The sequence below is a fragment of the Canis aureus genome, chromosome 18 (assembly GCF_053574225.1).
Source record: "Canis aureus isolate CA01 chromosome 18, VMU_Caureus_v.1.0, whole genome shotgun sequence".
Classification (NCBI taxonomy): Eukaryota; Metazoa; Chordata; class Mammalia; order Carnivora; family Canidae; genus Canis; species Canis aureus.
Window position 1 is genome coordinate 9,465,341 of NC_135628.1, and position 25,344 is coordinate 9,490,684.

Here is a 25,344-nt window from a genome sequence, read left to right on the forward strand (position 1 = left end):
TAATTGACATACATAAAACATACATGCTTGCTTATGGTAGAGTAGGTGCCCGAAAAATGGTGATTCTCTTCTCTTTCCCTTTCTTTACCTTGAGCTATTCTCATTCAACCATCCAGCCCCTTAGTCTCAGTAATATTCTCCTATCCCAGGAGAAGGCTATAATAATGGGTTTTCCAGCAGATAACAATAATGAACCCTTATGTCCTTCAAAGACTATAAATATTCTTCTAATTAGTAAATATCCCTCTAATCCTACTGGTTTTCCTACTGGTTTTACCAGTAGGATAATGAAGGTGTGAATGACGTTGGTGGGGTGTTCTGTATCATTTCATTTTATTTGCGGCCACAGAACTCTACCCCTCGATTCTAAATCCTGTGGTGACAACTGGAGTCTCATCACATCACAAACTCTCCACTGGGCGTGCATCTCAGCAAAGGCTGAGGAGGTTTTGAGTATCAACCATATATATTCCATTAGTTTATATTATAGTATTTTGGGGGAATGGCCTATGTTGCTTCAGTGTAATGCTGTATGTAATATTAAATGAACCAACTAGATATGTATGCATTGGATTCTGAATGTCAACTCATATAGCTGCAAAAAAGGAGCAGGTTTTGAACAAGTTGTATAACTCTAGAATTAGCCACGAGTGTTCACCAAACCCTTATCTTTTAATCTCCCTAGCAAGGTACACATGGCTGCATATGTCCCCTTGTCAGGCTTTCCCTAATTTCTCCAGCCCTGAGATGCCCCATTCTCTGAATTGCCTTAACACCCACTGGCAGTTTCACACAGTTTAGCGCTGCGTTATAGACAATTTCACAGTCTGTAATTGTTTCTTTAGTGGCACTCTGTCACTAGGACAGAGGGAGTCCGCCTTCCATAGCTCTTGCATGCCCCCTAACCCCTTAAACAGGAGAGAACAGAGAGAAGACTTTTAATAAATACTTAGTATATTCTATCATTTTATCCATTTCATCTTTGGGCTCCGTTTCTTTTTCCTTTTGTTTTTGAAGTGTGGCTTTCTTCCATGTTAATAAAATATGGAATATTATATTTGGATTCATCATTTTGATTTGTTCAGAAATTAATAAAAGCATTGTAAAAACATCAAGAGTTTAATATATTTCTGCCTGGGTCATATGAATTTATAGATCTGGGTATCATTTTACAAAGAACCCAAATTCAGTGATTGATTTTCTTTTTCTTTCTTTTTTAAAATTTTTAATTGTTTTGCTTGTTTTTTGTTTGTTTGTTTCCCTGGTGTCCCTTTTTTCTATTTCAAATATGAATTATATAATATTGTTCCACATTGGGAGCACCTGGCTGGCTCAGTCGGTAGAGCATGTGACTCATGATCTGGATGAGGTCATGAGTTCAAGCCCCAAGTTGGATGTAGAGATTACTTTAAATAAAAGTTTTAAAAGCTAGCACAGGATATTCATAATACTGTTTTACATGCTTTCTGAAGGTTTTCTTTCCTTTTTTAAAAAAACTTATTGATTGATTGGAGGGGAGGGTTGCAGAGTAGAAGGGAGGGAGAAGGAGAGGGAAAGAATCCCAAGCTGACTCCACCCTGAGTGTGGAGCCTGACATGGGGCTTTATCTCACATGACCCTGAGATCATGAGCTGAAACCAAGAGTTGGAGGCTGAACTAACTGATCCACCCAAGTGCCCCCTAAAAGTTATCTTTTACCTTAATTGCTTTTTATTCTTATCAAATAAATGATTCTCACTAATGCAAAGTTTCCAACATAAAATGTTTTTTTTTTTTTTATCATTAGTGTTATTATTACAACAGTTCTATACCTGTCAGATGCACTTCGTAAGAACTTCTTAAATGAAAACTTTGATTATAAGGTAAGTGTCCATCTGGATAACTATCCTGCATGAGCTGAAATCTTTTACCTTATACTTAAGGAAACTTCCCAACATATTTTCTTCCTCTTAATAATAGGAAAACACATGTAGTCTCCCTACCCTAATTTAATCTTGGGCTATATTAGTTTTCATGATAAATAATATTGAAGAGTTTTCATTATATTTGTGAACAAGTTAAAACTAATCATGCTTACCAACCTAGTAGAAATCAATGCTTAAGAGGCTGTATGTAACTCCTTGTCGTTACTATAAATTTTCATTCTTTCCTGTATGGTCCTCATGTGTGGCAAAGGGAACTTACAACATAAGTTTTTAAGACATTTTTTAAAGTAGAGTTTATGTGAAGAAAATATTCACAAAGTAAATGCTCCAGTTCCTTTATTTCTCCATCTACACATTTTTTTAGAATGAATTAATGAAAAGAAACAAAATAAAAGGTTGGTAAAATTCTTTAAGGCAGAACTCACTATACATCTATAATATAATTTGATATGCCCAAGAATTCTTGATATACTACTTTTTAAATGGTAAACAAAGATGGGCAGTGCCTATTTTGGCTTCCCTTCTTAATGATGTTTTATGTTTTTGGCATCTTTATTATTCTTTTTAAATAACATTTTTCATATTAAACATTGAATAAATTATCCCTATTGGATAACTCGAAAATACAAAACAAACAAACAAACACAAATACAATAAACACCAATGGAATTTAAAGGTTGTATAATATGTCTTTATATCATGCCATATAATAATAAATACATGTAAATTTTCTAATTACAGCTCTGTTTTCTAATATTCAAGTTGTTTCTGCTATTTTATTCTTTAAATTACTCTTTCTATTTGCCTTCTTGCAAAGTAAAATTTGACATACCTCCTTAATTATTTTTTGGATAAATATTTATAAGTGAAATTATTGAGTTAAAGATTATACCAATTGTATTTTATTTCCTACGTATATACCAACCTGAATGATTAAAATTCATATTTTGTGAAGTATCTGTTCTTGACTTTTGTTCATTATTTTGCTTAGTCTAAGCATATTCTTTTTTGTTTGTAAGGGCTCTTTATATATAAAAGATATTAATTCTTTGCAATGGTTTGCCTTATTATTTCTAATTTTTACTTGGTGTCAGTAAAGAAGTAGTTTCCTTCCATTATGTCATGTTTTTGGTTAAATTTATTTCTGGGAATTTTATTCTGATCTCTTTCTGATGCTGTTTTTAGTATAAGAAAACTTAGTCTCAAAAGATTTGTCTGGGTAGGGAATTTTTATACACCGTCTGAATTTAAAGCAATTAGCATATCCAGAGAAGTGTATGCCTTTTTTTTTAATTCTCCATTAAAAGGAGTTCCAAAAATGAATTCTCACAGGAATAAAGTAACCCAGCTTATACCTCAGCTTCCATGGAGATACTAAGACATATTATAAGAGAAACAAAACATTTAACATATACCCAAGAGCTTAAGAAACCTGTGATGCAGCACTGAAGCAGTATATAAATAGACAGTATTTATTTGCTTTACTTCTTTGTTACAGCAAATTTCAAGCATATATAAAAGTAGAGCGAATGGTGTAATGAACCCCCACATACCCATATCCAACTTTGACTATTATCCACATAGAGCCAATCTTATTTCAACTGTACCCTCCTCCACTTACCACTTTTGAAGCAAATCCAAGATATCGTGTCACTTAATCTGTAAATATTTTTGTAACACTATAGCATTTAAATATTTTGTTCTTGTTTTAGATTTGGGATTCCTACTTTTACCTTGCGGTCATTTTTATAAACCAGTTATGTCTGCAGTTGGAGATGTTCACACCTTCCAAAAAGAAAAAGGTGTTAGAAAAGTAAGTACCAGGGTATAATTGGGTGGGAACGTGAGGCAAATCAAATGTTGTGCCTTTAAAGTGGTGTTTAGTTCAAATGATTCATAGATCAGATGTCTATAACTGGAAATGACAATAGAGAAGCAATGAGCAAGAGGACAAGAAGCATTCTTTTCTGGAAATTTTCAACTTACCCTTTTTTTTTTTTTTTTGCCTCAGTCTTTCAGGAATCAATATATTATAGAAGCAAATAAATTAGAGGATAGATCTGTATTATCAAAGGATTTATATAAGGATTTACATTAGAAGCATCAAGACATCTACATTAAACATCTTTAATTACAAATATAGTGTCCCTTAATTCAGAATGATAGGCTATATCCTAAAGAGACACAAATACTTCTTTGTTGGAGGTTTTGTATCAGGTTTGCTTTTTGTTTTATTTCAGGTATGGTGATATGCGTGTCACAATGGGTTGTGAAATTTTCAGCATGTGGCAAAACCTAGGTAAGTGATGGAAAGAGAAGCCGCCTCCACTGTACAGTTTATCACTATATTCCTAAGTGAATAACTGAAGAAGGGCAATTTACCAATGACAGCATTTGAAACCAAATGTTTAAATCAATTAAGTTATCCATAGAAAGTAATCAACATTTTGGCACTGAATATGGTTATAACTAATTTTTAAAATCGATATCTGAAAACTCACCTTACTTTTGTGTGTTTCATCATTAATGAATGATAAATTTTATAATCTAGCATTGCTCCAATAACATGCACATTTTTAGCAATGAGCTAACCTTTCAGAATTTGAGATTGTAACAACTCAAAGTTTCTAGAACTCTGAATTGAGTCTATGAATCATAAAAGATTTAAAATTAACTTCATGAAACATTGACTTGCACAAAAGTACTCTTGAAAACTTGACACCGTGGACCTATACCATAAAGAGTGTAGCCAAAGGATTTTAAAGCCTCTGCCGTTGCTAAGAAACTATTAAATTCAATTTTGTTACTCTGACACAGCAGATAGAGCATACTACTCCAGCAAATTGATGACCCAGACCTGGTTGCATAGAAAATAATAATATTTGGAAAATAAATTGTTTTACAACCTCATTGGCATAGGGTTTATTTCTGGAGATTCCAACTTATTTAATTTTGTATGCTAACTATGCAAGTTTATAGTATTCATTTACTATTACTGCACTGTAAACTTCTTGTGATTCATTAAAGTGATGGGCCTATTTGAATTGAATACGTAATGATCTAAAAATATCTTTTCTCTTGGGCTCATCCAAGCACATCTTGGAAATGGCAGGATTTGTTTTCTGTAAATGAAAATAGAACTATTATCGTTTTACTTCAATTCATGTTACAGAGTGATTTTTGACCACGATCTGTATATATGTATAGCAATATTCATAGCAGTTTGAGGAAGCCTTGTTATATATAATTGAGCCTGGTGTTCAGTGCTTGCTGGTAATTTCAGGAAAAAAGTGAGCATCTTGAAAGCAACCTCCAACTCTGTCTAAGGCCAGCCAGAAGAAGTCCATGATGTATCTTTAGATTCAGCTCTAAAATAGCATCGGTTTATCTTATTTAAAGAGTATTCCTTTCAGTCTTTATGTTCTGTTAATTCTTTGTGTTGTTTTTCAAAGCCCTGTTGTGTCCATATTGCATTTGGCATTAATTTAACAAGATGTTTTCCGAAGAATTCTGCATTGGAATGCCATTGTGGTTGATTAAACTCTTCTCAGAACTCAGATGACAAATGTTAGAAGACATGGAGGGTTTCCTTTCCTAGATGAACATTGGCTTTGCCAATAACGTATAATTATTTCCACATAAATCTTTATTCAAGCCAGGATAGCTATATGCACCTTGTGCATGACCTTTGGCTTGTTAAATAAAGCCAGCACCGTTAGTCTCCTTAAAGATGTCTTTGTATTCTTCATAAACTTTTCCCAACTCTTTGGTCTTTAAAACAAAAATATTTCTAGCTCTCTGGCTTTTATGTGAAATGATTTCTCAAAAATTTCCTCAGAAATCTAGAGGAAAATCTCTGGAGCATATTGATCCCCGTAACGCATTATGTCAGTACTCTTTAGAACACTGGAATTCCAGTAGGGCCTGCAGCATCTGGGAGCTTGTGAGAAATGCAAATTACCTGGCTCTAGCCTGGACCTGCTGAAACAGAATCACCAAGAGTGGGACACAACTGAGTCTTAACAGGCTCTCCAGGTGATTCTTGACGAAAGATTGAAAAGCACTGTTTTAGATACTCTCCCCTTTCTTTGTTTTCCCAGCCCTAAAGACTAGCTCTAGCTCAGTTCTAGCAGTCTGTTAGAAAAGTTTCATTATACTCAGCTACAAATTCCCAGCATGACATAGTTCCAAAGCAGGGTGAGTGTAAATTTTCACTTCGTTCCTTGGTTTTTCCTCTTGGTATTTCATCCTCTTCGTATTTCCCTAGAGTTGTGTTCTGACTTTTCTGACACTTCCACAGCGTAAGGTGAATTCTAAAGGTCACTGCCTTTGTACAATGACTAGAATTGGAAAATGTTCAGAAATGTGGAAGACTCTCTTCCAACGTATATTTTTACAAAATGATAAGAAAAATCAAGTATTCAGAGTACTATTTTAACACCCCTTATAGACCTTAAGTCAGCTTGTTACTTAGGAATATGAAAATATATCTATTATAATTTGGTTTATCTGTAAATATGTCACATTGAGTATTTTGAATGCTAAAGAAGAATTTATTCAGATAATTATAGATGTGCATTTCTTAACAGATCAGGCCAATAAATTCAGTTTATCACAGTTGATGAAGCACTGGCTATGTGCAACTTATTTGGAGGGATATAAGAAAAAATGGTCCATACCAGTACAGAGCTTAGTTTTTAAATCTCATATTTTAAACTTTTTGTTCAATTTGTGTGAATAAAAAAAATCTTGATAAAAACCAATCATCATGTTTTAGTAAAGCAAGTAGGATTTATGATTTCATAAATCAAGATCCTTAACAGTTTTTAGTAGATACCAAAAAACATTAACTTTTAAAAAATAAATTGCAAAGAGGAAATACTGAGAGTACTGAATATATATATGTATTTTTTGACACTTGAAACTACCCAGTTAGTCTAATACACAAACACAGATTTTACTGAACAATATTTTTTAATCAGATTTTGGTCATCGATGCTTACCTAGAAGTGTAGAAACTCTTGCATACGCTAGAAACAAGTTGTTTTTTCCCTTCTGTTGAGAGCAAGGACTAAAGGGTGCATATAATTTAGTCTGCTTTTAAGCACAAAGCTGTACGCTTTTCAAGTCTGATCATTATATCCCCCACATTTACCTTTGAGCAATGGATCGTATAGTAAATATAGGTTTAATTTTTTGAGAAACTGCCATACTGTATTCCAGAGTGATGCACCATTTTACATTCCTATTCACAGTCCACAAGGGTTCCAGTGTCTCCACATCCTTGCCAACATTTGTTCTCTCTCTCTCTCTCTCTCTCTTTCTTTTTGAGAGCACAGGTGTGAGCAGGCTGGGAGGCAAAAGTAGAGAGCGAGAGAGAATCTTAAGCAGGCTACACACCTAGCATGGAGCCTGATGTGGGGCTCTATCCCACAACCCTGAATTCATGACCTGAGCCAAAATCAAGAGTCAAATGCTTAACTGACTGAACCACCCATGAACCCCTTACCTTTCCTTTTTTGTTTGAAAATAGCCATGCTAATGGGTGTGAGGTGGTATTTCCTTGTAGATTTGATAAAATAATTTTCTTTTGAAGAGTAAGGACCAAGTAGTGAAAAGTAAATACCTTTTCTGAAATGTGTTATTCCTCAGTCCAGTGGAAGGACTAAAACTGCAGTCAAGGGAATAGGGAAGGCATAAAGTTTCCCCCAAAATATTGTACATTACTACTGACAAGAATAGTCTACTAAGAAAGAGGCTAGTCTTGACTACTGTGTCCCATCTTTGGCATTCATTGTGCTTCAAGGTTAAGTTTTTTCTTGCTATTTTTAGTTGAACCAACATTCTTACTAAATATAAAGTGGGCTCTTTTTTCTGCATTTGCAAACACAGTGTCTTGTAACTGCCGTAGAAAAATCAATACTTCCCTAACAGGCTGTTCTGCGCCCATAAATATAAAACTCCAGCAGCCCAAGTAGCAGATGCCCTAAATACTTCAAAACAAGACCATGTGGCTGACAATTAGAGCTGGGGAAAGTATACTAAATCTTCAGTTTAAAAAGAAATCATTTAAGTAAAGTTTATTTTGCTGTTGTCATACATAGCTCAGAATTTTGCTTTGCTGGGACGCCTGGGTGGCTCAGTGGTTGAGCATCTGCCTTTGGCTCAGGGCGTGATCCCAGAGTCCCGGGATTGAGTCCCACATCGGGCTTCCTGCATGGAGCCTGCTTCTCCCTCTGCCTATGTGTGTCTCTCATGAATAAATAAATAAAATCTTTTAAAAAATAATAACATGCGCATATTCAAGGACGAAGGTGCAGCATGATATGACATTTAAAAAAAGAATTTTGCTTTGCTGATCAGGAAGGGATTAAGTTTTCTATGGCGAGAGTCTCTTCAGGTTTACACAGTACTCATCTGCTAGATGAAATCGTCAGTGTCCATCCTACCCTCTACCTTCCTATTCAAAGAAGTATCAGTACCATATATTGTGTACTTTGGTAATACCCCATTTTGAGGTCACTGTTATTAATTATACTGTAAACTTTTAGAAAATTGTTACATTCTTTTTTTTAGAGTACCATTTAGTTTTTTATTTAGGCTGTGTGTTTATTATGTTTAAAAACATAAGAAAAATTATATGTTGCAGGGACCACTTTTTTTCATATATAAAAATTGACTGTACTCTTACCACCCAGACATAACCTTTGTGGTTAACATTAGGGGATATGATCTTCTTGACTATTATATATAGCTTTTTTTTTTTTTTTAATGAAAGAGGTACCTGTCCATACTGTATTGTACCTTGCTTTTTCAATTAATTATGTTGAAAAGCTTTGCCTGATTATCCTTCTTAAGCCCCTCATTTTTAGTGACTACATAAAAATTTGAATGTTCGTGACTGTATAATAGTACATATATAACCAATTCTTGAAGATTTAACTTTTGGTGTAATGTCATTTTTAACTTGTGGTGTAATTTTTTTCCTGGTATCTTATAGCTTTTTTTTTTTTTAACTGTGAAAAGGTAAATCTATAGTTTTTCAATAAAAAATGATGGAGAAACATTGATCAACATATGGAAATTTACTGTTTACATATCTGCTTGGGGAAATACTTTCTTGCCTGGAGAGACAACTATAATTGAATATACTGGTGGTAGTCATTTAAAATAAATTTAATAATACTAATTTTCTGAAATCCTGCTATGGTTAAATATACTGAAACTCAAATGTGTTATTCAATTTAGGAGAGCACAAGCTTCATTTTATCCCTGCCTTGATTGGCCCTTTCCTAGAAGTGACCCTGATACCCCAGCCAGATCTCCGGAATGTCATGATTCCTATTTTTCATGATATGATGGATTGGGAGCAGAGGCGGAGCGGCAATTTTAAACAGGTAGGTGGATGAGCTGCTCAGAGCAGTTGGGAGAGTTTCAGTTCTCCTTGAGCACCTCTGAGCTATGAGATTCAACTCTGAGTTGGGAAATGAGCACTGAGCCAGCTGTCAAGGGATTTAGATTCCAGCCCGGCCTGCCTTCTCCCATTCCTGTGGCCTTGATCACCTCTCCAGTCTTATGTCCCCCTAAGCCTGTGGGGAAGCCTTCAAATCCCTTTCAGCTGAAAAATTCTGTGATTTCCAAGGTCTCTGTTTAAGAGCCAGCAGAGACTTGATCTGTTCCCAGTTAGACACAACACAGAGGAATCAGAAGTTTAATGTTTCTTAACATCATGGACCTTTCAGTGGTCTGATCATTGCATTTGGTGAATGGCTTTGTTTTGAGCATTGGATGCCCAGTATGTTATATTGCTGTTTGCTTGAAGCATGGATAATTTAAACAGGAAAGCAGTGGAAATTCTTGCAAAGGAGATTCCAAGATGAGCCTATTATTTCTCAATGACACAGGTTCTGATAGCTCTGCTCCAGTTTTGGAAAGAACACATTTTGTTGTTGTTGTTGTTGTTTTACAAAACCAGATCACATAAGAAATCAGCTGCCTTCACCACACCAGGTCACTCAAATTGAGGATAATAGCTTCTTTCTGTTCACACACTTACTGCAGTGACCTGTACACACTTACCTGTGTGAAGGATCTGCCCCCCCACTTCATGCTTCTCCAAATGAAGCCTTTCTCAAATTTTAAAAATGATTATAAACGGTATGAGCAAGCTGAACACAACACAGAGCCCTCCTACTGTCGGAAGCATGGCATTTCACCTGTATTAATATCTCATTTCAAGAAAGCTAATAAGTAAAAAAAAAAAAAACTAATAAGTAAATGGAAGGCTCTTTTAAAACCTTTCCTGGGTGTGGGGCACTCCTTCCCTTTGGTCTTCTTACCCTTAATAGAATTTGATTCAAAGGAAGAATTGAGCTTCGTCCTTTGACAAAGTCAAATATGCCTCCCAATCTGCACTTGTTTACCTCTCTCTGGCCGTGCGGGGGTGTCTCATTCCTGTCTCTGCTGCCTCCAATAGACAGATGAAGGGCTATTTCTGCTTTCCTGATATTCAAGGCCCAGAGGATTTACATTCTTGAAGATATAAATGTTTTGACTACAGTTTTTCAGGAAATATGTCCCTTCTCTCTCATGTAGCTTATTGCTGACTTAGAATATTTCTATGGATCTACCATCTGTACATGGATAAGGCAAGTTCTCAACTTGAGCAAAGATTTAGTGCAACCTCGAACTGTTTTGAGAAAGAAAATAGATACAAAACACATCAAAGATTTAAATTAACGTCTGTGGGTATGTTTCTTTGCTAACGTTCTTACACATAAAGTGATTTAAAAAAAAAATAAATAAGTAGGACTTGCCAGTTTTTATAGCTCTTAAAAAAAATCCAAGTGTTTAAGCTGGGCTGCAAGCATTTGTGTTTGAGTCAACAAATAGATGTCTCTGGTGGCAGCAAATGGTACCCCTCCGGGAGTTTGAAGTCATGTTGCTCCATCTAAATTAGCCCCCTAGAATTCCGAGGGGCTGTCTGCTATTAACCACAGTTTATGATAATGTTGCTTTCATAAAATTCACTGTGGGTTTTTTTTTTCCCCTTGCAGATATAAATGCGTTTCGGTTTGCCTAGAGATCCCACTTGTAAAGGGGAAGAAAGGGAGTAACATTTGGGTATATTTCAGGTGGAAGCCAAGCTCATTGACAAACTGGATAGCCTGATGTCGGAAGGCAAAGGTGATGAAACATACCGCGAGCTCTTCAACAGTATGTGAGTAGCATGTGTATGTAAGTCAGTTCCATTCAGAGGATTTGGTGTCAGTGCTAAGCGACTGAGAGCTGCAAAGACAGCCTGGGTCTCACAGGAGTGCTTTGTCTTTGTGTAGTGTGAAATAAAAGATAATTGCCTAACTCTGGCGAATGGATCTTTTTATGTTGATGATTAGACACGTCTCCTTATTTTAATCTCTGATTAGGTCAGGTCACTTGTGTTATGTAACAAACCTCTCTCTTTTCAACCCAAAGAATTAAAACCGGGGCTGCAAGATCATGATTTTAAGTAGGGTTAAGAGTGGAGAGGAGTGGTGTGATTATCATGTTCGTGTGCAATGCTTTCCAAGGCAAGATGTCCTTGGCTGATTTGTTGGTGGGGAAACTAACCTAGCTGGCATCTGTTTTTCAGCGCTTGATTTGATTCATCAATACTGATTGCTCACTCAGCATTATCATTTACTGTCTACCTGTTTCTTATTAGAATATCACAGAAGCAAGTCATTTTTAGTAGTTTCTGTGATTTGGATTTAGATGGAGGACAGAATGACAACAGGGTGCTGGGAGGGAGCTTTGAGGTTGTCCTTATCAATAGGAGGTGATCACAGTCCAGGGTGAATTGCTTATACCAAATTTTCATGCACTGTGTGAGATGGCCAGTGAGGACATGTAAGAATGTTTTAGTACTTTAGGATTTAAAGTCTAACACTTGTTTTCTCTATGGTTTTCTGTGGATCTTAACCATTTTCAGTTCTAGGATATTGATAAAGTGTGTTTCTTTTTGAAGGCAAGACTAGCTTATGATGCTTGGAAAATGTTTGCAAGTCTTTCAGAAATACAAAAATCATTCAGCAATATATTTTTCTATTACAGAATGTACCTTTCCATGTATTTATGCCTAAGTGTCATGTAAAACTATTAATGCTTTAGGATTGATAAGCCAAAAGCAAAGTTGTATACTTCGTGTTATGATTATTAATTTTAAAAAGTAGATACATTAGTATCCAGGTTTAGGAAGTATTATTAGTGATTGATAGATTTCAAGTTGCCTAATTCAGAATCATCCCTGAACCCTTTAAGAAATTTATATTCAAAGGAAAAGTCAAGAAAGGGTATACAGATTTCTTAGGATGGTGGTGGGTGATGATAAAATACATTCTTTGTACTGAATCCTGAACAAAACCATTTTCTTCTGATACTGTAATTAAACTGGAACTTTTAGTAATTATTCACCAAGCCCTTGTTCATTCTAGTGTACAAAGCGCCGGCGTTTCATGACAGCTGGAGTTTAGCAAGAACTCTGATTAAAACCTCATCCAGTGTAATAAATTGCCTTTGAAAACTGCTCTCATTTCAGTTACCAGTCCTTGGTTGGAACAAAGAAATAAAATGAGCAAGCACTCAGTGAAATGAATCTCTTGAGATTTGTGATTAATTATTTATAATAAACTCACAAGATTAATAAATACATCATTTTATAGTGCCTCTTATCTGCTTTAATAAAAGCCTATAGCTTGCAATTTGGATTGCTTGTGTATAAATGGGGCTTTGAAATAGAAGATGTACCTTGACATTAGAATCAAACCAATAATTAATGTATTAAGCCTCTATAGTTAAGACTGTTTTAAGGTGCCTGATTTCATTCAATGAAGATTATTTTTCTTTTGTGATTTTTAGCATATTATTAGAAATGTTACTATAAATATTTTTCTTTCATGCTTTTCTCATCAGCATATTGGGATTAAACAAAACCTAAAGTGATAATTAAATATCATTACTACCTGGGCTCAGAAAAGAAAGTGAAAATCTAACTATATTTCAGGAAACAATGAAATGCTTCTTTGGCAATAGAAGTCACCATGAATTAGTATAGGCACAGTGAGTCACCGCACACATTATGAATTAGGAACAAATGCCATTATGGTACAGATTCTCATTTGTTCTCTGTAATTCATATCTAAAACTTCTTCACATTTGTTCAGAAGCTGAAAGGAGCTCCCTGCTTCCTGAACATGTAGCAATTGCCCAAGTAGTCTCCTTAGAAGGAGACCTGAAATGTGTGCAGTAGTTTCCTTCCTAAGAGCTCACTCACCTCCCCCCCCCCCCATTATCTTCAGGGACCCAGAAAACATCTTTTGGAGATAAGTTGAGTCAGGATTTATTATTTTTGATAATGCTGAAATTGTAGATCATAGACACCAGAGTGATATCTCCCGAATAGAGTACCAGAATTAAATCCTGCCTCCCCTGACTCTACGTGATTTACTTATTTGGTTTTATTTATCAAGCACCTCCCTGTGTCAGGGATGAATTTTTCTTCTGGGACAGGGGACATTGCAGTGACTGTGCTGTCAGAGCACACAGTAGGGCACTTGCTGAAAGAGATACCATCCCTCTCATTTCTTTCTCGTGTGTTGCTCTAAGTAATTAAATAAGACTCCAAGTTATTGCAAAGCTATTTTTTTAAAATTTTTTAAATATTTTATTTATCCATGAGAGACACAGAGAGATATAGAGACACAGGCAGAGGGAGAAGCAGGCTCCTCATAAGGAGCCCGATGCGGGACTCGGTCCCGGGTCTCCAGGATCACGCCTTGGGCCAAAAGCAGACACTGAACTGCTGAGCCACCCAGGCGTCCCTCGAAGCTCTTTCTTTGGTGATCACACATTTAATTTTAGTTTGGAGACCAGCATTGGCTATGCAATACATATGTCTAACTCTTGTCTTTGGATTAAGAAGAGCATGGACAGACACGAGTGTTTCATGTAGGAGTGATGGCCTCAAGGCCATGGCACGATGGCGTAGAGAGAAGCCAACTTAGGTCAGATCCTACCTCCCCCTGTTAATATTCTTTCACAGCGTAAGAGCCCGTTGAGCATTATGTCATCCTACAGAACTGTGGTGTATGTATCCCTCTCTCCCATGTTACAGAAGCCCATTGCCTATCAACTTGGCAATCAGAAATCACCCTTCACTGTTACTGGATGCATTCCCTGTGTCCTCAGCCTGGGCCCATGGGCATGATTATAGACCAAATAAAAAAATACCCCGTCTCACCAAAGTTATCTCTAGAAAGACTCTTCTCTTCTTGCTGATAGGCTCCCCTTCTCAGTTAAATGGGGAGAACAAGCTTCCTGACAGAAAGAGCAGGCTGGCTGTGAAAGCAGATGACTTGGGTTCTGGACCTGTTCTTAGGGTCTGAGATTAGTCGAGGTTAAGGAGGCTCTGCACAGCTGTGCCCCTTCTTACAGGAGGGCTTCTCTAGCTCTGATTTCTTACTGCATCAGGAGCTGTGCAAATTAATGAAATTCATGCCCACAAAGGAAGTCTCCATATATTTTTAGAATCATTACTTAACTTGAGTTCTTTGTTTTTCAGCCCGTAAAGTATATGAGGTGTGGGCTGTCACTTGGGGAAATTTCTCCATCATCCTGCATTGCTTTGGCAGGCAGATTTGCATTTGAGTACTTGGTTCAATACCAGTTTGGCATTTAAGCTTGAAACAGGTGCTGTTCAGAGGTTTGTTTGTTTTTTTGTTTTGTTTTGTTTTTTAAAGAAAACACATTTAAACAAACTAAGGGGCCTTCCCTGGGGAATGATTAGCCAGGGCAGGCCCCATCGCTTCCTATACTTCTCCCTCCCCTGCTCCCTTTCTCCTCCCACTTAATCCATGGAAGCAAGTCAGAAGAAACCAGGAAAGGAATGATCAGAGATGCTTGGGCAACAGATGAGGAAACAAGACACAGGACATTGGAATGGCAACAGCAAGAAGTGGGGAGGGAAACTGAGAGACAGCAGAGCCACAGGAAAGAAAGGAAGGAAAGAAGGAAGCTAGCTAGCTTTGGCAGAATGGCTTTTTTCTTTAATGTTTATTTTTCCTTTAAGCACAATATATGATTGACTTAGATTGTAGTCTTGAGAAATGCTTTCTCTCTCCGCTATTCCCCGAGACCGAGATGAAAGGGATGCAAGATTTTAGACAGAAAAGATCATTAAATGCGGAGGGGCAGGGAAGGATCCTCCCAGTGCCATGCCTGTGCTCTTACTTTTATCTTTCGGAGAAAGTTCAGTCCCTAAAGGCTTTGCCAAGTGCAATCTTAATTTGCCAAGAGGCAGGAGTGAAAGTCAAACAGATCCTAATTATCCTGATTGTTGTGATTTTGTGTTTACGAAGTGCCTCTGCTCCAAGGGGCTTAAGATTAGGGGAGATGTAGGAGGAGAGATGTGGTTCGGTACTCGTCATCAATCTGCTGTAACAGCCACATAGACAATCCCCCGTGATTAATGACAAAATGAATGAAACTGTTGAGTGAGTGCACAGATAGTACAATATGTATTGAGTGGGCAAATGTGAAGGGAAGGGAAGAACGCCAAACGTCATACCGTCTGTACAAGGATTTTCCTCTAGCACTTGCATTGCAGTAAAATTGCCTGGATGAAGATGCATTCCACCGAGAGGTAGGAAAACATTTTTCTGCGAATAAAAGCAAGATCTTATTTCAAAGTAAACTTCGAGGTACTCCTGTTGTTGCTTTTCGTGGTGTTATTTGCTGTGGGTAGGCTCCAGCCTCTGTGAGTGTAAGAGAGAAGCCAGGGGGAAATGTCTTGGAGCCATGGGGGTGCTTGTATATTTTGTAAAAAATGATCATATGCATGTGTTCGTATTTTATGACTTGGATAATCTGAACATCAATTTGCTTTGTCAATGCTTCCTGGATTAGAATTCCACTATTTGGTCCCTATCCTAGGTAAGACATTGTTTGCAAATCGTGCTACTTGTGAGATGTTGCAGTGGTTGCTAAGGCATTTAAGGTACTGATGAAAGTAAAATGGTTGTCATGGTGACTGATAAAAATAAATGTTGAAAATGCCCTGGGTTCTTTCTTTTCCAGTCTACTAAAGAAAATTGAGCGGGAAACATGGAGGGAAAGTGGCGTTTCATTAATCGCCACCGTAACTCGTCTGATGGAGAGGTTGTTAGATTACAGGTAAGCAGAGTCCCCCCATCTCCCAGGTGTGATGTGCTCCAGCTAGAAAATCCCAAAGTTCAAACGCAGTCAACTTTCCGCTGGAGTTAATCACGCAAAGGATTGATAATCAGATCGCAGAACCTTGTGCAGTAGGATAATGCACTTGTAACTGGCTGGTTTTGAGTTTTTTGTTGATTTTTCCCCCCTTTTTCTCTCTTTGTTTTGGTTGACGGTTCTTTCAAAGTCTTAGAGTGAGTTGAGAAGGTTCTCAGAGTCCCAGTAGTAAAGGAATCCTTTTTGGTGTTTAGACTCAGCCAGTAGAACCAGTCGATCCGTGTGGGTTTTAAGGTGAGGACATTGTGACAGAAAATTGTACAGTCATGCTGCTTTCTTATGAAAGGGGGTGCTGTGTGGCGCGCACCACCGTTACCTTTCATAGATGGGATTTTTTTTTTTTTAATTTTTAAGTTATCTCAACTGTTAAAGCAGTTCATCCCATTTAAATGGGTGGTGTTTTTCTTTTAAGAATGAATCCCTCCTTCTCATTGTTGATGTCCAGGCTTCCAGCTATGTCTCACCCCTCTGGAAGAAGGTGTATAAGAACACATCTTCACTCTTCCTTCTCCCAGAGGGACCCCCCCCCCCCCATCTATTGACAGGGAGCGCAGTCCACATGCAAGTGAAGTGCGCCCCAGAAACGGGTGCTCAGGAATGTCTCACCTGAGATCATATAGCCTGGGGCAGCTCCTCTGGTCCCCAGAGCCTCTGTCTCTACTACTTGCAAATTGCCTCGGTCTCTAACAGTACTTCCCCACCTCCCCACCCCTGCCTTAAAATGAAGAAGCTGTCCCTAGGAAGGGAGTTCTGAGTTCTGACGATTGCTTTTTGTTTTTAGGGACTGCATGAAAATGGGAGAGGTAGATGGCAAAAAGATTGGCTGCACAGTTAGCCTTCTGGTTAGTAAACATATTCCCCTTTTCTTCCTTTTAGCCTAATGTTTGATTTTTCACAGAAATACTGTTTTGCTTGTTTTTAGTTTACAATGTGTTTTTTTTTTTTTATCTGGATGTTTCTTAGAAGAGCTTAAAAGTGTTTTCAAAAGAAGCTTCAGGTTGAATTAAATCCCAGAAAACTCTCAGCTGCGAACACTGTAGAATGCACCCACTGCATCCCCCGAGGCTCCGTGAGATCAGAGTGATGCCCCCTGTTCTCCTGTGGCACTGCTTCACCATCCCCGAGTCTTTGGTGGCTTTCCTAGGAAAAGGCACAGGGTCCCCGGGTAGAGATCTTTTTACCTCTGTGCAGACAGTTTCTTTCTTTCTGTCCCTCCTCTTTTTTTTTTTCTGTCCCTCTTCTTATAGTCAGTCTACATTTTAATGAATACTCGTCATCTCTTCTTTTGTGAACAAATGACAGTTTCTGCTTAACGCACTAATTTTCGCTCTCTAGTTTGTTGGCAAACTAAGTGTCTGATACCACTATGGTTAAGTTTTGCATTATAACTAAGATAACCATATAATCGATCACCCAAACAGGACTTTTTTTTTTTTTTAAGAGTAAAATTAAAAATGATGTCAGGAAAACAGGCTGCACCAGAATTTTCCTGGAAAACTGAACTGTATTGAAATGTCTCATGACTAATTATCAAATAGGATGGTTGATAGGATTCACTTCCCACCAAAGAGCTAAAGAATAACCATCCATAGAGACATTCTTGTTTTGTATATATATTTTTTAATATAGGGTGTACTGATGCTTTTGATGATTTCCCTTAGTCAGATTTGAAATACAGACTATGTGACTGCTTCCAGTTCTAAATTTGTGAGTACTTATGTTGCAGAAGAGATGCAACCTCACCAGCTATTCTAAGTGCCTGTACAGACAGTCTTATCTTGACCGTGGTTGTTGGGATCGCTCGCATGCCCCCCTCTTCTCTCTTGGCCGGCACCCTAGAAGTGTCCTTTGCCCCCCTCTCATTCTCTCTGATCCCAGCTCACTGGCTTTAGTCTTTTCAGCCCGTCTTGTTTATTCCCCTCAGAGCCCCTCTTCAAAGCACAGGACTTCTGCTTTCTCCTTACCAGTGTCCCTCACTCGCCTTCTCACTAAGCCGTGCTCCCCTCCGGGTACGTGCCCGTGTCCTTCTTAACCACACCTGCTGCTTGTTCCTCATTTCGAATTCAGGCACCACATCTCCACCTCCAATACCGGTCACTAAAAACTGTGCCCCAGAGTCCTCTCTCAGGCCACATCTTATGCGCTTTCTTCCATAATTTTTGTCATCAGACCCAACAATGACATCAGGCCACCAGGCCAGACTCACGAGGCCAGCCCACTCACCTCCTCCCTGGGCTCTCATTTCTTTTCTTTTCTTTTCTTTTTTTTTTTTTAAGATCTTATTCATGAGAAACACAGAGAGGAAAGAGAGAAAGGCTGAGACACAGGCAGAGGGAGAAGCAGGCTCCATGCAGGGAGCCCGACGTGGGACTCGATCCCGGGTCTCCAGGATCAGCCCCTGGGCTGAAGGCGGCACTAAACCGCTGAGCCACCCGGGCTGCCCTGGGCTTTCATTTCTAACCTTGAGCGTAGTCATTACCACTTTTAAGTCTCCTGTGTGTGTTTCCCCAGTGTCCTGCCTGCCCTTGCCAGCCTTCTACCACATTCGAGATCCTCAGCCCGAGCTGCCTCTGTATCAGTGTTGGGAAGAAGAGCCAAAGTGCTCTGTAAACTCTGTTTTCTTAATCTGTCTCCTTAACCCCAGCTTTTCCCAGTGCCTGCCACAAAGTCTTAGAAATAACCTCAAAGGACAACCTTTACCTTTTTCCAGAACAATCGTCTTCTCTTGTCTCCATCTTCTCCCACAGTGCTTTCTGTGTGCAGGTAAACAGGTACGTGCAAGACTCTAGGCTCACTTCCTCAGTTGGTGTAACCAAAGAGATCATTTCCTCGGATGAAGGAATGAATGTTCTGCCCAAAATGTGTGTAGTCCCCCAGCAGGAATAAGCCAGACACCTAATAAAAATCAGTAGCCCCAGCAGGATTCACTTGACACAAAGAATTTATCCTGTTGGCTTTGCACTAAGAACAATCTTCACAGAAAATGTTAACATTGTGAGAGCTGTTCTAATTTCAAACTAGCACAAGAAGGCTTATTATCCAAGTGCCAGATACATAACTTTGAAGCTAATCTTTTTAGCTTCTAGTCCATATGGAAAGTTCTTGATATTTTCTGGTAGTAATATGGTTCTCTTCAGCTACTCACTTCCTCTTAGAGATTTTTCTTAACTCTTTGGAAAGACCACTTCCAGATAGTCTTCAGGAGAGCTCTGGCATCCTTCACAAGATTGAAGTTAAACTAGTGTTAAATCGGTAAAAAATGCATAATGTTTGACATGACTAATACTAGGAAATGTAATTATTGTTTTGTTCTTTGTGTCACAAGTTTTGCCAGACATATGTGAAGAGTTCTCATCTGCTGACTGGAGAAATTTTTCTTCTTCTTCTTCTTCTTCTTTTTTTTTTTTTTTTCAAGGAGAATCATTCATTTACAAAGTGATCACTTATTTTCTCAAAAAAAAAAAAAAAAAAAAAAAAAGCTGCTTCTTACCAGAAAGCTATTAGAGCAAATCATCCCTTAATAATGTATAAAGCCTGCTGTGGGTTTGTTAGACTTGTGTTTACGGTACAACAATTCTTGCTAATTAAAATGATTTTGGTTATAATAAGAGAGATGTGACTAGCACTATTTGCTTAGATATTTAAAGAATGCCAAGATCTATAGGTGATAAGAAGAAAAGAGGGAGGATAATGGTATAAATTGGAAGAAAAAAACTCTTACAATGCATTCAACTAAATGTCAGTGCCTCAAGGTTATAAGAGTTCTCATATTGAAGAATAGACACCTATTAGGTAGTGGACAGAAAGTACATTTGACAGAAAGTCCTCAGGCTTGAAGCCAAGAACAATTTAAGCAGCCACGTTGGCTAGTTTGGTTCATCACCAGAGCCCTGTCTAGCTAATCAGTTTCAAAGATTTTTAGAATTCCTGGTCTTTCTCCCTTAAAGAAAACCTGTCACTCCTTGAGGTCAACAGATTTATTCCCATATCACCACTCATTTTCCTTTCTTCCCCATACTGGCTAGATCAGTCAACAACAGTGATAGTAGTTTGGATGACTTGAGCAGGGATTTCATATTGTACAATGATCTGCTAACAAAAAATGCCCCATTTAGAACCTCATGGCATCTTGCTTTTTTGCCAGAACCTAACGTCATGTACATTTTTGTTCTATGTTTACTAAGTTCAGTGAGGGCTGAGGTACTTTGTACAATGTGGTGAAGGAGTACATGTGGGTGTGTATAGCTTATGCCTTTAAAAAGCCAATGTAATGTGTCCAGGTAGGTCAGAGTTGAATTTTTCATAACACATAACCATGTAATGTGTCCAGGTAGGTCAGAGTTGAGTTGAATGTTCTCAAAACATTTTAGAGAATTTTAATAAGATCCAGATATTTTTTTCTTTAAATAAACAAAAATATTTTCAGTAAGCATGCCCCTCTATAAATAGTTTGAAATCTCTTGTTAATAATCCCTTGGCTGGAAAAACTGAAACTCCAACACAAGAAACTCAGAATAGTGCCTTACCAGTAAAGAGCATTTTCATTTACCCTCTTTTACAGGATTCTTCAGAGGAAGAAAAAAATGCTTTTACCTTATTTTTATTTATCCTTACCCATAGATTTTAGAAACTTTTTTTTTTTTTTTAGAAACTTTTTTTTTCTTTAGTACAAAATATGTTTGAAACTTGAAATTAAGCTATCCTTTGACTATCAGTAGTCAGGCTTAATAAGCAGAGTAATCTGTTACATATTTTTAATATTTTTAGTTGAATAGGCAGTAAAAACTAACAAATAGTGTACAAAAGAAATGTGAGTCACTGGTAGTGACACTATCCAAGCATTACCAACTTATCCAGTAGTTGCTAGGTAATGTTTAACACAGACAGTATTGCATTAAAAGTATATCACTGGGTCTCTTTACTTAATTTTTAAAAAGACATTTATTTAAAAAAAAAGAAAAAAAAAGACACTTATATGGAGGAATGCATCCATTCTCGTGGTTCCAGACATGGAACTTCTACAGAGTAAAAGGCAGCTGTTTGCAGGCCTGACTGTTGAGAAACGGTCCATACCTGTATTCTTTTTTTACAGAACTTCTATAAAACTGAACTGAACAAGGAAGAGATGTACATACGCTACATCCACAAACTCTATGATCTGCATCTCAAAGCCCAAAACTTTACAGGTAATTCTTTCTGTCTTTTGGCTCAGGCTGGGGAGAGTGGGCTGAACACTGGTTTATTAGACATGTCACTCCCTGGGTTTTTACATTTAGAGCTGAGGCCTCAAGCATTGCATTTGTACTTCCAAACTGAAATTTTTGCTTGGATCTATGTTTCTGAATACTCCATTTTAATGTATTGGCTTTGTCACTATACCACTTGGCATTGTTTTTTGAGAGGTTGCTTTTGCAATTACCAAATACATATCTAACTTTTCAGAGTCCACTTACAGTTGGTATTGTAGCACTTCAAATTAAATGCTATGTTGTCATTGTCCTATGTATTACATGTGCATGCACTGAAAACCCCATATTACTGTTTGTATTGCTCTTTCTTCATTCAGGAAAGTTCTCAGCTCCTCTTTGTTACCATTTTTATTCAACCTAAAGAACTTGTCTTCATATTTCTTTTAAAGTAGATCTAGGGATCCCTGGGTGGCGCAGCGGTTTGGCGCCTGCCTTTGGCCCGGGGCGCGATCCTGGAGACCCGGGATCGAATCCCACGTCGGGCTCCCGGTGCATGGAGCCTGCTTCTCCCTCTGCCTTTGTCTCTGCCTCTCTCTCTCTCTCTCTCTCTCTCTGTGACTATCATAAATAAATAAAAAAAAAAAAAATAAAGTAGATCTAGTGGTGAGGGGCACCTGGGTGGCTCAGTCAGTTCGGCAGCTGACTCTTGGTCTCCAGTCAGGTCATGATCTCAAAATTGTGAGTTCGAGCCCTGTGATGGGCTCTGTGCTCAGTGCAGAGCCTACTTTGGATTCTCTCTCCCTCCCTCCCCCCCCTCTCTCTTTCTCAAATAAATAAATAAAATCTTTAAAAACAAAACAAAAAAACTAGATCTAGTAGTGAAGAATTCTCTTTGTTTTGCTTCATCTGAGAATGTCTTCATTTTGCCTTTATCCCTGAAGGATACATTTGCTGGATATTGAATTCTAGGTGGATAGTTCTTTTGTTTGAGTACTTGAAAAATGTTGTTCTGCTGTCTTCTGGCCTCCATGGTTTCCAGTAAGACATCAGCATCATCTAAATTGTGTCCCTATGTTTAATGTCTAAGTTTCTCTGGTTGCTTTTAAGCCTTTATCTTTGGTTTCCAGCAGTTTGTTATGATGTACATGAGCATGGGCTTTCTTTAAGATTATCCTGTTTAGGTCATGGTGTCTCTTGAATTTACAGACTTATTTCCTTCACCAGATCTGGGAAGTTTTCAGGCATTATTTCCTCAAATGTGTTTTCTGTACCAGTCCTTGTCTTTTGGGACTCTGATGACATGAATGTTAGGCCTTTTGGTATTGTTCCATAAGTTCTTGAGGCTTTATTAATTTTTTTCCCCAATGTTTCTTCTTTCTTTCTTGTTCAAATAGGATAATTTCTGCTGATCCATTTGCAAATCCACTGTCTCTTCTCTGCCATTTCCATTCAGCTACTGAGACCTTCCAGTGAAATTTTAATTTTTGTTACTTTATTACTCAGTTGTAAAATTTCCTTTCCACTTTTGGTTTTTTGTTTGGTTTGTTGTTGTTGTTTTGTGGGTTTTTTTGTAGCTTCCTTTTCTTTGCAGGGAGCTTATATCTTTCTATTTAAGAGCGTTCACTTTCGGGGCCCCTGGATGGCTCAGCCGTTGAGCGTCTGCCTTGGGCTCAGGTTGTGATCCTGGGATCCTGGGATCGAGTCCCACATTTGGCTCCCTGCAGGAAGCCTGCTTTTCCCTCTACCTATACTCTGCCTCTCTCTCTGTGTGTCTCATGAATAAATAAATTAAATCTTTAAATAAAAAAAGGAAAAGAAATCAGCAAATGCCAAAACCAAAATGAATGAGATGTTTGAATGACATCGCACACCAAATTTAAAAATTGCTTTCTCTATGTGCCTCCTCTCTGTGATCTTCCTCATTTTTCCTATCTCCCAAGGGCTCCTTTACTTAGCACTCTAGCTTAATCAAAGCCAAATTGGTCAAAGCCAAGGCTTGATCTCCCCCCCCTCCCCAAACACACACACACACATTATGATGCACTCTATACAGCTGGTCTTCCTGGGAGCCAATCACTGAACAGAAGAAAAGCCCGTGGACGCCTCTGCTGCCATTGTGATTGTTCGCACTGTCCCCCCCCCCCCCCCCCCCCACCACCACAAGTTTGCTCTGTGTTCCTGGGACCCAGAAGAGGCTGGAAGGGTCAAAAGTACTCCACCCAGCCCAGGAAGTTCCTCTCACCAGAGGAGCTTTCCTTGGAGCCTTTTCTGTCCATTTCCATTTGTAGTTCCAGGAGACCAGGAAGGCTAAGCCAGGAGATGGGAAAGGCAAAAAAATAAAAACCGAGAAGTCACTACTTTTTTTTTTTTAAGATTTTATTTATTTATTCATGAGAGACACAGAGAAAGAGGCAAAGACATAGGCAGAGGGAGAAGCAGACTTCCTGTGGGGAGCCTGACACGGGACTCCATCCCAGGACCCCGCGCCAAGCCAAAGGCAGATGCTCAACCACTGAGCCACCCAGGCTCCCCGAGAACTCACTATTTTATGGTCATTCTTTGAGTATTGTTTTTCTTACTCTTCCTACCTTCTTTTTTTTTACTTTTCAGAATCCTCCAAGAGTTGCCTTATATTTTCTGCCTAGGGTTTTTAGTTACAATCAGTGGGAAAGATAGGATATAGATGCTCCCTACATTGTAACCAGAAAACAATGCTTTAGCTCGATGTAGGAACTATAAATCTGAGTCTGCTGCCACACTGTTCTTCCCAGGAACTCCTGAATTGTGGCCCTTCCTCCAGCTTTAAAAGAAAGCAATCCTTTCAGAAATGGTGCTTGTGTGGCCAGAATTTAAATATTGCCTCCAGCTACTGTGTCACTGTATCAATTAACAGCATCTCCATTGACTCAGTGTGGAGACCTCGGTATCTCTGAGCCTCCTGCAACCTAATCATTCACCGTGTTCTATTCATTTCCCTTCCTAACAATCTCTCAAAAATATTTCCCTTTCTTTGTTTCCCCCCTTCCCTGCCCCCCACAGGCCTCCGTGCGGCCTTCGTGGTCTCATGCCTGGACTGTTTCTTAAGTAGCCCCAGAGTTCTTCCCTAGAGCAGAGGGGCAGAGACTGCAGCCTGCAGACCAACCATCTGATCTTGTAAAGGAAGTGTTACTGGAGGGGCACCTGGGTGGCTCAGTCGGTTGTCTGCCTTCGTCTCAGACCATGATCCTCAGGGTCCTGTGATCGAGCCCCACATGGGGCTCCCATCTCAGCAGGGAGTCTGCTTCTCCCTCTCCCTTTGTCCCTCCCCATGCTTGTGCTCACTCTCAGGTATGTGTGCATGTGCTCTCTATCTTTCTCTCTCAAATAAATAAATAATCTTTTTTAAAAAAATGTGTTATTAGAACTCAGCCACACTCACTTCCGCAGACATTGTCTATGGCGGCTTTTGTGCCACAAAAGGCAGAACTGAGTAGTTACAACAACAAACACATCACCTGCAAGCTAGACTGTAAATCATGATCATTTTAATTATCAGTTTTTTTTATTGTCTGGCCCCTTTCAACAATTTCACCAGCCCCTTCTCTAGATAGAACTGTTTTTAGTTGGTATCTTCTACAAAAAAAGAAAAAGTTTAAACTCTTTATTCAGGGTCCATCATCATAAAACCAACACCTGCCCATCTGTGCAGCCTCATCTTACCACTTGGACTACGTGCCTTGTCTTCATCCTTCAGGGCGTGTGTCTTTACCATCTTTTTCTGGATTTCTCTTCCTTTTATTTCCCACAGCAACCTCATGCCCCCCACCCCTCGCCCATGCCCTGAGTTGATGATTCCCACTCTTTAACCATTGCATTTTTTCAGATTCATGAAAGTAGTTATCAAATTGTATTTAATAGTTATATAAGGGGTGTGTAGGTAGGTAGGT

The 25,344-nt window shown here is 38.5% G+C and overlaps 1 protein-coding gene across 8 annotated transcripts in view; it reads left to right on the forward strand.

Moving 5' to 3' along the window:
- DOCK4 (dedicator of cytokinesis 4) overlaps positions 1-25,344 on the forward strand; it is a 409,480-nt gene that overhangs the window by 339,102 nt on the left and 45,034 nt on the right. For 6 of the 8 annotated variants that reach the window (XM_077856142.1, XM_077856147.1, XM_077856145.1 and 3 more), the window contains exons 28-36: positions 1,787-1,862; positions 3,638-3,738; positions 4,166-4,224; positions 9,174-9,322; positions 11,060-11,145; positions 15,867-15,893; positions 16,038-16,133; positions 17,011-17,071; positions 21,322-21,415. In XM_077856142.1, the coding sequence (XP_077712268.1) occupies positions 1,787-1,862; positions 3,638-3,738; positions 4,166-4,224; positions 9,174-9,322; positions 11,060-11,145; positions 15,867-15,893; positions 16,038-16,133; positions 17,011-17,071; positions 21,322-21,415 (749 nt within the window). The remainder of the gene's footprint in view (positions 1-1,786; positions 1,863-3,637; positions 3,739-4,165; positions 4,225-9,173; positions 9,323-11,059; positions 11,146-15,866; positions 15,894-16,037; positions 16,134-17,010; positions 17,072-21,321; positions 21,416-25,344) is intronic. The other 2 variants (XM_077856143.1, XM_077856144.1) reach the window with 1 other exon arrangement.